This window comes from Bombus affinis, chromosome 1 (genome assembly GCF_024516045.1).
Source record: "Bombus affinis isolate iyBomAffi1 chromosome 1, iyBomAffi1.2, whole genome shotgun sequence".
Lineage (NCBI taxonomy): Eukaryota > Metazoa > Arthropoda > Insecta > Hymenoptera > Apidae > Bombus > Bombus affinis.
In genome coordinates this window covers 954,789-966,964 of record NC_066344.1, presented here as the reverse complement: position 1 = coordinate 966,964, position 12,176 = coordinate 954,789, and the positions used below count along the sequence as shown (strand labels likewise).

Below are 12,176 nucleotides of genomic sequence, written 5' to 3'. Positions count from 1 at the left end.
ATAACGATCTAATCCAACTTTTACTCATAGTTCAGCGAAAGGTCTAGAAAAACAGAAATTATTGTATCACCATAAATTGAAAGAATTTTTTACTTTATCTCCAGCGTAAAATTTTCCTGAAAATTGCTGAAAAATTTTGACACAACTCATTGCAAATTTGATAAATACCAATACGAAGGACCGTTTGCTTTGACTGTATTCTTTCTCCTATCAGATAGTAGACACGATCTAAGGGCCGAAAGATCAATTTCAACGGCCCAATAAACCAAGTTGGACGTCAAGTCGCGTCGTGAAAGCGGCGTGTAAGAGACACGATTACATATTGCGTCGACGACACGCTTCACGCGTCGAGATCACGCTTCAGCTTCTATTCTGGCAGCGTTCGTTTGGGTAGTAGGTCACTGACAGACGAAACGGGCTTCCACGATGCCAGTGCACCTCACTCGAGGAACCGTCCGATCCATTTAACTCAAAAATACGATGCCGCGAAGGGTTTCGTGGGCTAAAACAAGCTTATTTAAAGACACTCGACATCCGTTTGCTCTGGCTAGCTCCGGTTAAATGTCCAACAACGGCGGATGGTTTCTCGCGGACGGTTAACCTGCCTGTTCTCGATCATTTCTGTCCGAACTCTATTTCTCTTTGGTTAGAAAATTTCTCAAGTTTTAGCAATCTAACGTAGGATCGTCATTGATATGTATGATCTCTCGTTACAACTTGGTGCTAGAAATTTTGCGACGAAAGTCGTGATTAATGACGCACGAGAAATTGAAATATCGCGGCAGAGTTAAAAGGAGCAACGTGACAGGATTCGAAAGCACAATGAAAAACGTCAAATTTCGAAACTATGATTTACAATTTATAATTTATAATCACATTTAGCGACAAAGGCGACAACTTTTGTATCGTGGTCTTGGCGGATTTCAATCGATCAGATTGTAAATTTTCGAAGTGTTTAAAACGTTTTGGAAAGGGCTGAGGTATAAATTGGTGGATCGGATTTAAAGAGTGCTCTGGACGTAACAAAAAGGTATATATAACTACTAAATAAACTTCTTTCGATTTAACAAATGTTTAATCATTTTTCACGGATAGAGTTTCAGATATTAACAATTTATGGGAAAATATGAATTAATTGTTCTGTAAAAAGAGTTGACTTTTTCAGTGCAGAAGCATCGATCGAAAATCTATTACAGATACAATGTGATTGTTTAGCTTCTAACGTTAACATGCAAATGGCAATACTGCAATAATACATATACATGTAGAAATCACGTAAATGTAGCACGTGATTATGATCACATATGTACATATATTCATTAAATGTGTAACAACCTAATTTAGACGATGACTACGACCGCCATTAGCACGTATAGTCGCCGTTAGTGACTTTTTAGTATCGATCGCAAATCAAGTAAATTCCAACAGATCGTTGTACGAACAACGATCGAAGTCGATCTCGACCATGCAAAAGTTAAAGTTCTTTTATTCGCTTATTAAAAATTTACATATAACGAGTGCGATAAGAGGAAATAACAATTTGTGGAAGAACTGTTTTGAAAGAGATACTCGGGTAGAATATTCGAATTAAATCGAAATAAATTATTTTGATTAAATAAAGGATCAAAAAACAGCACAATTTGTTCGCTGTATCGTAATCGTTCAATTTTTTGTTAAATAATTGAAAAATACCTAGTTACCTATTACGATTGTATTAATTCTACAGTAATTGTTTTAATTCTACGTTGCTGCACGGTTTGTTGATATAATTATCTGTACTGCGATTATTGATAAGAGCATTTACTGAAAGTAAATCAGCAAATGATATCCAGAGAAAATTTAGATGCGCGTCCAATCATAGAATACTAAAGTATGATACATATATCTATTGCATTCCTTTCTCATTTTTGTCTTGCTATGTGTTTCTAAGAAACGGAACTCTTTGTTATTTATACTTTCGTCTTGCACAGTGAAATTAATACTCATTATTCATAATATTCGTTAATTCATTAGTGACAGCCTATTGTCCAACAAGGTCCTGACATCATCTTTAGACAGGTAAAGGTCAAGGCTTATTCAGCAGCTCTGAATTCGTTAAAAAATTGTTTCTAAGCCATTTAAACGCTACTTCTACGTTCATTAGTTAGAATATACATATAGTCTTCCAGTATCGCGTTAATTGGATTGTGTGTATAGTGTAACATAGCGAGATTTATATTTTATGGAAGAATTCCATCCCGTAACTGTATTCTGCAATATAATCGAACTCTATTTATCTGGATGCATCGAGGACAACCAGTTCGTACAATGGAAATATACCGATTTTGCTCGTTCCAATAATAAAAGTTTACTTTAAGATAAGTAGATTCAATCGCACGAAGTTCATTTAATTTAGGTCACAAAAATCAAAAAATATATAATAATTTCAAATTCATTCTCACGAGCAGAAAGGAATGCTTAAGAAAAATAAGAAAAGAAAAAAGAAAGAAAGAAAGTTTTCTCTGGTATTTCTAGCATCAATGAAGCCCTAACTATTATTTTCTTCCAATAAACAGAATTCAAATAAATGTACCATTTCGAAATTAAAGAAAACCGAAGTTTTACCATTTTTTTCTTCTCTTGTGCAATCTTTGTTTTTGTTCATTCAACCTACAATATCTAGCCATTGTTTCGCAGCTTTGTAATATAGCTTTGCTTCAAAAATAAGGAAACACGAGAAACTTGAAATATCTCAACGTACGAGTGTCTTGAAAAATGAAGAAATGTTGAATAAGAAATTTTATTTAAAAAGGGTAGTGCTACGAATCGAATGCGGTAAAAAATTTAAAAATTCAATATCTATTTTTTTCGCGATCAATTTACCGTCGAGACAATCACGATTTATTACAATTTATTACGATTATAGAACCAACTGCGTAAGATTAAAAATTTACCAAGGACATTTTCATCCCTTCGTGACATCGACATAATAATTCCCGATAGTATCAACGGAAGTAAAAAGGAAACAAGGATATGACGTGGATTATGCGTTGGCATTTTAAGCTATCAGCTTCGAAAGTTACAGAATATCCAACGTCACAAGGCTTTTCTCTATACGCTGCTTCAGGACGTTAAACGAACAACGGTGACGTCGAAGCGACGTCACTTCACCCTTCAAAGAGTTAATTTAGAAGTGAATGGGTTACATTGGGTTCCGAAGCATCGGACCGCGGAATACGATGTTATCTGCGTCTTCTTTCACGTTCCATCGACAGATGATATCACCCACGCTCGATGGGAACTGATCACGCGAAAATTCTAACGCGTTCAGAGACCTCTTAATGGGAATTAATTATCAAAGGACGCCGATCTAAACGTACGAAGGCGTCGTTATTCTTGAACGTCGCGTCGGCAAACGAGTCAATGTGTTAACGCATGTGTACATAAAGGTAAGTGGAATAACTCGTTATTGCTTAAACTGTTAAAGACTAACGTCACGTTAATGCAACATTGCGTTTCTCAATCGATTTGTATCGTTCAATTCTACTTCTTAACATCGTAGTTACGATAGAGAAGTGCAACTATTTGTTTAACGTTTTTTTCTTATTATTGCTTCTTTCACTTAGATTCTACGATGTTTACGAAGTCTCCAAGAGTTGAAACGAGTCACCCTGATTTATCAAAATATATGTTATATGTTGTATATTGAAATTGTGCAAAATATTTTTGCACCTCTAATTTCTGAATATCGCAGCAAAAGGGATAAAACGGACGATATTTCAGCGGAGACTAACCAAATTAAAGGAATAAATTAATTTTGCAATTTGAGAAGAGAATGGAACCGCCGTGTGCAATGCACTGATTAAAATTGAACTAGTTGTTGAACACGTTAATACTTGATGTTTCGCAAACGCAAACAAAAGTAGCTACGCCAAACGTCGAGCAATTCAACAATGAGATGGTAGGAAACGTTCTGAGTCAGCTCTACGTGTTATTATTTAATGTTATGTAATTATTGTTACTCGTTTGTCTGCTTCAAACAGATTTTTATATCGAATGCCAAACATCGATTATTATTTGGCATAAAAAGTAAAATTGTGATCCTTATGCTTAAAAAATAATTATGAAAATCGAAGTTAAACAGATTAACGAAATGAACAATTAACGTTAAATCTTGACATTACAAAATTAAAAGATCTATACCACCGTTGTCTAATAGATTCGAACAATCTTAAATGCATTTCTCTTTCAAAAAATGTAATCAATTTTCCATTCCATTTATATATTACCTAAAGCTGGGTTTGCATTCCAGTCCAGCGATCGAATCCGGCACTGGATCGTAACTGGAATAATTTAAACAGCGTTTTCATTTGAATCCATTCAAACGACTGGATCGAAAGTCTACTTTTTCCAATCCAGTGTTTACCATTACCATCGAAAATACAACATTCCAATAGAAACAAATCGTCTAGACGGCTCATTAGAGCAAGTTCGTGCATTGTTTTTGCCATCTTACGCTTAATCCAGAAACTGGTCTAACGCGGACCCGGCTTAACATTCTATTCGCATATGTATATAACGGGACGTAAAAGAACGTTTAATTACTCTCGTTTTATAAACATTCTTTTATCCCATCGCTGTACATCTATCGTCCCTACGTGGATTCTTCGACCGATCCATTTAAAAATATTGCATCAAAATACTTTGCAATGTCAAAGAGACAGGCTACATCATCGACGAAGAATTACCTTGAGCGGCGGCTCGACGACGAATGCTCTTATTCGCGCTAGAGACGCGAGCACTCTGAGACCTCGTCGCGGGTCTACGTCTTCTCGTTGGTGTACTGCTGTCAGGAGTTCCGCTTCCGCTATCCTTCTCTCTGTCGATTTTATCCCTCTCTCTGGCACCCGAGGGAGGCATCGCCTCCAACATTTGTTCCATGCTGGAGAAACCAGGTGCACAGATCGAGGCCGATCTGGTCTTCCGGCGTAGCGAAGTCTCCGACATCTTTGCTTCTCTTCGTTCGCCGATTCTTCTACTATTACACTATTCTTCGACAATTTCCGATTTTTCAATAGAAAAAGAAGAAAACCGTATTCTCGAGGTACGATTACGAGTAAATTTCCTCGAATTTCTGTTATTTTCCCCGTGTGCTCGCCGTAAAACAACGATATACCCAAGAGTCTATTTTCCCTCTTTGAAAACACGTTTCTGACTGAAACTTCGAGCTTTCTCTTTTTATCAATTCCCAGGGTTCGTTATCTCTAGCGAGATTTTTTCTCTGGAACACGTTGCACTCGACTCTCTTTGCACTTTTGCCCTTTGAAACGATCAAGATTCTCGGGAAACACGCCCGGGACGAAGTTTCCAGGTCCCGGAAGAGCGCTACTTCTCGAAAACCACCGACTGACTTCAAACGAGACGAGTTTGATTATTCTCAAAATAGGCGCTCTCCTCGTTGAAAGCTGTTCGTCGAGCGTTTTACGCTTGGCGCGACCTTTCGCCAGGTACGTTTCCGCGAGCACAGATTCAACGTTCGATTAAAAGTTTCACAGAGAAGAGACGAAGTCTTAGCTGTCACGCTGGCAAGTCCATGGGAACACGGCTGACTGGGCCTCCGGCGACTTTCAGAAACTCGCTCACCGACGAAACTTGTGAATTCTGAAGCAACATGTGGTAACACAGTCGTTAATTGTGGACGATACGCTCGCGACGTTTTTGCTTGGGTTTCCGCGGTTTTCGTCTACAGAAATCTCGATGCGATCGCAACTCGTCGTTTAGGTTTCCTTTTGCAATAGTAACTTTGTTTCGGTGATTTTTGACACATCGTAACATTATAATTTGATGTTTCTTTAATTTTTGTAATCTTTAGAGTATACTTTTCTTTGAGAATCGTAATTTTTTGTAACTTTTTCTTTCTGTCTTTTTCTTTAAATAGAAATTTGGATTCATGGCGTCAGAGAACCTTGACATTCGTCTTAAAAGGCTTTATAAATCTTTCAAATTCTAATTTGTAACCCTAGTTGAAATGTATTATCCCCGAGGTATATAAAATGTACTATAATTGAGAGAATTTCAATATTATATAAGGACCCTTTGTAAAAAGTAATACCGCGGTTTTTGTACATGGAAAATACGAAGCAAGTCCTTTTCACCAGACTGGTTGTCACAATTTTTGGATACCTTCGATGGCTCGTTGGAAAAATTTGGTTTGTTGGGATGCGTACGACTGTTTCGACAACTTCAGAGAGACATATTTTTCTACCGTAAACAAATTGGAACGATTTTGCTCGTTGCAAATCGAACTACGTGCTATTTCAACACTGAGTTTCGCGGAAAACCGAAAATAATGGTGAAAATTCTGCTTCTTTTGGAAGTAATAAATTATATTTTTAAATTACAATCACGATCACATTAAAAGGATCTCTACTTTTCATAACATGAAAGTAATTTGGAACTTTCAAAAGTCAGTTTACTCTTTAACAGGATTGGCATTTAAAATTACACCAACCACCATAACGAACAATCTTGCGATTGAATATCAGACGTTAAAAACGTAATGAAACCATATTTTGCAAAATTCCCGTGCAAAGTACCAATTTACGAGTTGTAAATAAATTTATTCTTCGATCAAAATGGCATGGCAGTTGCCCGATTCGGTGGTTCTCGACAATTAACATCGTAATTACCTGTTCTAATTACGAGGCTTCGAAGTTACTTTGCTATTAGAAATTTGTTTGTCCCGATACACCAGCATGGTGGTTACTTTATTTACATAAGAATGAGCCACCGGCGATAGAACGTTCTATTTCCTTCTGTAATTAACTGCAACACATCGTTACAAGCTCCAATACAATCACTGTTTTTTACCAAAACAGAAAAAAAGATTCGCGTCAGACGGAAAACATATATTTCCCTTGCCATTTATCTTATACTCGTAGAACTCTTCTACGAGTCAAAGAGATTTTCTAGTGTTTTCGACACACGAATACCATTCAAATAAGCATACCGTCGGAACCTTCAAAGATCCCAGGAAATCTGTTCGTAACAGATAATATACAGAGTGTTCTAGATTTTAACGTCGAAGCTTCGTCGGTATATTCTATGGGTTTAAATAAAAGAAAAATATTACATAATCGTAGGTCGTTCGAGACCTTAATAAAAAAAGTTACGACAAAAAAACGAAATACGGAACGGACAGCAAAGAACTCGCGATTATTGCGATTGCCGCTGCAGAAATCGTAAACGAAGCGCGTATTTGAATTCCCTAGATTCGTAAATAATCGCGGTATTTAGATACGAAGTCGAACAACTTGCTAATAGTACTGGCAGATATTCGCTTCAAAATCATTGACGATCTCGAATAGTAAACACAGCTCGCATAAATAGACTAAACGTAAATATTTCCGGTCTACTTCTACATTGTATCGCGGTAACCGCTAGTTCTTTATTGTTCTCTTCGTATTTCGTTTTCTAGTCATAACTTTTTTATTAGGTCTTGAACGACTTGGATTTCTGTAACATTTTTTTCTTCTTTAGACCCATAGGATGTACCGAGAAAGCTTCGCCGTTGAAATCTGTAACACCTTGTATGCAATAAGATAAGATATAGGTACGACGAAATATTTTAAAGGGGAATTCATCTCCGTCGAGCTGCTCGAAGAAATATAAAACACATACTGGCTGGATTATCCAGAGATTCGATATTCGAGTATATCCGTGATATTTTCCCATTTACGTAATGTAAAATTGGAACGGCAAACATTGATGGGAAGTTAAATGAGAAACGAGAAAATGTAAAATTCCATTGCACGGAAGAAAACGAATAGAAATTCGCCCGGAGAAGACGAACGAAACAAAAGAGTTAGAAATTGCGATAAATTATGTCGTTATTTGACGAACGATAGATCCGGAAACGAACGAAGAGTATACGTAGAGGATAGAGACGAAATTGTAGTTGTCTATATTTAGCGGGAGAATTAAAGGGGCTATTAACGTTATAGCCAGTCCATCAACAGTTTCACCAATAGTCTATAAGACTTTTATTAGAGAAAACTATCTATCGATCATCCTCCTTTTCTCTCTCTCTCTCTCTCTCTCTCTCTCTCTGTCCTGCAGTTTCTCTCTTTCTTTCTCGCCGTAGAGGAACGACACGTTTATTGCGCTTGAAGTGCAACGTTAAGTGGAAGAGATCAGCCTTTGTGCGTTCTCCGCTATGTTTACGAGCTTCGAGGCGCATGATAAATTTTATGAATTGCAAGCTTGACACTACAGGTACTCGAACGAGCTCCGCCATTTATAAAATTAAAGTATCTTTTGGAATTACAGTAGCTCGCGAAAGTACTCGAACACTTGTGGAAACCTTTCGCGAATAGATTATCTGTGTTGTTTGGAATATTTTGAAATTTCATTGACACTATGACACCCGACCATCATGATCGTATATCGATAATGTTTAAAACAAATCTGAAAATATGTGCGGATGATACACACTACTCGTACGAGATATTTAATGCAAACATATGTTTCGCAGCTATCGCGATTAATTATTTTTCTCAACCGTGTATTTAATTTTTATTAAAATATATATTTGTAGTATATGTCTCGTAAATCCTACGTACGCTTTTAGATTGATTTCAAATTTGATAAAAATAATCCTGACAGTCTCGCTACAGTGCTGATGAAATTTGTAAACGTTTCATATAATACGTTTCGTATAACACATAGATGCATTTTCAGCTTAGTTTCAAATTTTATTAATATAGCCAGATCAGATCGTATCAAAGCTAATAAAAATATTCTACGTAACACAAACGATACACGTATCGAAATTTTCTATGGTAAGTGTTCGAATATTTTCGTCAGCCCCGATCTATCGCGAGTAGAATAGTTGTTTGAATGATCGTATAAATTTGAAAAATTCACGACGCTTACGACTATTTTATACGTTTCTCGTTCGAATCTGCGAATGATATTATATGACATTTTAATGTGTCAGAATTGGAAATTCGATCGATCTCTCTAGATTCCTTCGAAGAAACAAAAGCTAGAGTCAATCAACGAGTCTTCGGTATCCTCTTTGCCATATATTCGACCTTGTTAAGGGATAAACTCACGTAATTCATTATCCTGTATATCAAATGTCTGGCAACCTCATTACACACTGCATCCACGCCCGACGATCGTGCGCGAAACAGGTGCACGATTAAAATTCCATCTTCCCTTGGGAATTGTAACGATGCAAATTGAATATTACACAGTCGGATCGTTTTCGACGTCGTAAACGTTACTGCCTTAAATAGTCGATTGGGATACAAATCGACCCGACCTTCTGGATGTCGTTAGAAAAGTAGGATCGCGCTTCTTTCCCTACTGTTGAAATTAAAAAATGTTCTGTGTAATAAATTAAAAATTGAATTGAATTTGAATTTAAATTGAAATGAATTTAGGGGAAATACGTTCATAAAGAAATGAAAAGCTCTTCCTATTATATCATCTATTATCTAGCTCTGTTTTCGCATACTTGTTTATCGATACAGCAATTATTTTTTAATCTTTTAATTACGATTTTATAAGTAAAATATGCTCCATGGCAGGAAACATTCTACTCGTCTTTAGTAACGTATCGGAGCAACGATCGAAACACGTAAACTCTGCTCATTTCGTACGAGCTTCCAACGTCAAAACTATACCTCGGAAGCTTCATTATCTAAGCGATAGCTATCAACCGAAATTTCAAATAATTAAATATTAAATAAAATTATCAAGAAACGAACGAAAGAAAGAAAAACAAACGTCGAAGCCCCGTTACTTTCCAGCATGGGATATAATATTCTGTTTTCAAATGTATAAAAGAAGGAGAGGAACGAATAAAAAGAAGATGAAAGAACCTTTCCTCTTCTTTTAAACAAAGTCCGATCGATCGAGGTCTCTTCGAAGATTAACACGATCGTTTATGAAATCTGTATGATTACCACAGTCCTAAAAAAAAACACTGGCTCGCGTTTACCACTTCCGGTGGCCGGTGATCGCATCGAATGATCTGCTCGTCATTTTCCAAGCTCGATGTTCGTCGTCACATGTCTCGATCGCGTGTGCGCCGAGGACCAAGTAACCGACCGACACCAGAAGAAATGGAAGAACAGAACGAACGAAAGTATACGCGAGGAGATACGACACGCAGATGCACGTTCGACGATACGCGGCACACTGAGCTTCCTCCGAGCAGCGACGTCGCGACGCCAGGCGTCGTGGCAGCTCGGAATGTCTCGCGGCGACGCTCGGCGAACCTCGTGTCGACGGCTGGCCAACGTCCAAATTCTCTGATGTAGAGAATCGCCTCTCTCGCCCTCTTCCTCTCTTTTTCTCTCTTTTTGGCGGGTTGAAAATCACAGCGATGTAAGTCAAGATTTTGAGAATTTTGATTCAACCAGATGTCGCAATCCTTTAAAGTGTCATCCTACTAGTTTGAACAATCAATTACGTTATAATTTCACTTGCCGCTATGAAACGCTTTCGCGGTTTCAAAAGATAAAATTAACTTTCCGTAACAATAAACATGGAGCCCATTTTATGGAAAATGACGATAGATCGATTTACATCACTATGATTTTCGAACCTCGACTTATGATTTTGTATCGAATATATCGTACTTTGTTGAAATTTAATCCTCCGCGGATAAACCAAGTTGTCTTCGCCCTGAACTTCTTCGAAGCAAATTTTTATGCTTCCTGGAAAACCTTTTAAACATCCGACTTAAAAACTGCTGATATAGTACCGTAGAGACTTCAAGAGGTAGCCCAAAAATTATTTACGTTCGCTTAAAGCCTAGAACAATAAAAAAATTACACATAGACACGACCGACTTACCTCCCTTAAGGAAAGTGCGAAAATATACTAATAATACAAAGGTATTGAATTCTGTATACTATTGCGCCTACTATTTACACCGCCTTGATTCTCCGTCTTAAAAAGTCTCTCTCTCTCTCTCTCTCTCTCTCTCTCTCTCTGAACCTGGCTATCTGCACGGATTCGCAGGAAAACGTCTCGCTACGAATTATTTACGAGCCACGGAACGATTCGCGCGACCGATACCTTTGCCTCCCGTTTTACATCGTTTTACGAGCTACTCGGAATCTCGAAAGAACGCTGAGACGAGCAGGATTAGAGACACTAGAGGGGAAAGTTTCTTTGTTCCACTGGAGAGCTTGCTGCTCGTGAAGAGAACTTGTTTATGAGATTCGACGCTCTAGAACCTGTGCGACGGAAGGATGGATTTGTTTGATTCGACGGATGATCCTGGATATTTGAAGTCCGTTTTGCGGCTTCTTTTACGGTTTGACTGAAAGTACTAGTTGAAAGTTGGTTCGAAGGGCTATTGAAATGCAAAAGCCAATGGAAACACGTAGTTTGAAATATAAGCATCACGAAGGTTGTAACTAAGATTAGGCTTGAAGGGAAACGTTTGGGATTTTTGCAGATGCGCGTGATAGTTGGAGGGAGATATAGGTAATTTAGGATGAAAAATGGTGAGAATATCCTGAATCGAAAGGGGGACCATATCGATAATGATAGGCTCAGCCCCTGTGAACAGTGATGAATATAACGTTCAACGAATATAACGTTCAAATAATTCAAACAACGTTAAAGGCAGCGATACGATACGATCTAACGTAATTTTTCGATAAAAGATATCTAAGAAATTCTTCGAAGTTTGAAGTGTATTAAATAAACTAAAATTCAAGTACGCGCTAAATCATCGCAAAAAGATGACGAGATATTTTTTTTCAGTCCTTTCCCCGAAAAAGAGAATGCCCAAGAGCATTACTAACGCGAATGGTTTCTACATTTCGATATTTCGTAACCACTGTTACCGGAATTCTTCGATCTCCTCTAGTTTCTTTAATTTCTAGTTTCTTTAATCGTCGAAACGTATGCTGAAACGGTAAAACGTTTTCACAAGGGTCAAGGTAACTAGATATTTGGAATTTTTAATCAGAAATCAACAAAACGCATCGCGTTTGGTATTCCGATGGCACTGACATCTTTAAACAGTAACAAATGTTCCCATAAAGTTAACAGTGGCATCGCTACGCTCACAGATATTCGATTAAATTCATAAGAAAGTTGGCGATGTTTAATCTCACATTCGAAATAAATAATACGCGAAAGATGTTATTCTTGGCGTGAAACATTGT

At 37.4% G+C, this 12,176-nt stretch overlaps 1 protein-coding gene across 4 annotated transcripts in view; it reads right to left on the bottom strand.

The window, feature by feature from the left end:
• Positions 1 to 10,212, bottom strand: part of LOC126919511 (GTP-binding protein RAD) — a 76,609-nt gene extending 66,397 nt beyond the window's left edge. Inside the window, exons 1-2 of one of the 4 annotated variants that reach the window (XM_050728850.1) lie at positions 9,954 to 10,212; positions 4,728 to 5,640 (exon numbers count right to left, since the gene is read on the bottom strand). In XM_050728850.1, the coding sequence (XP_050584807.1) occupies positions 4,728 to 4,986 (259 nt within the window). In that variant the 5' untranslated portion in view covers positions 4,987 to 5,640; positions 9,954 to 10,212. Of the gene's footprint in view, positions 1 to 4,727; positions 5,641 to 6,668; positions 9,753 to 9,869 lie in introns of those variants that run through there. The other 3 variants (XM_050728856.1, XM_050728871.1, XM_050728864.1) reach the window with 3 other exon arrangements.
• Positions 10,213 to 12,176: the final 1,964 nt, after the last annotated feature.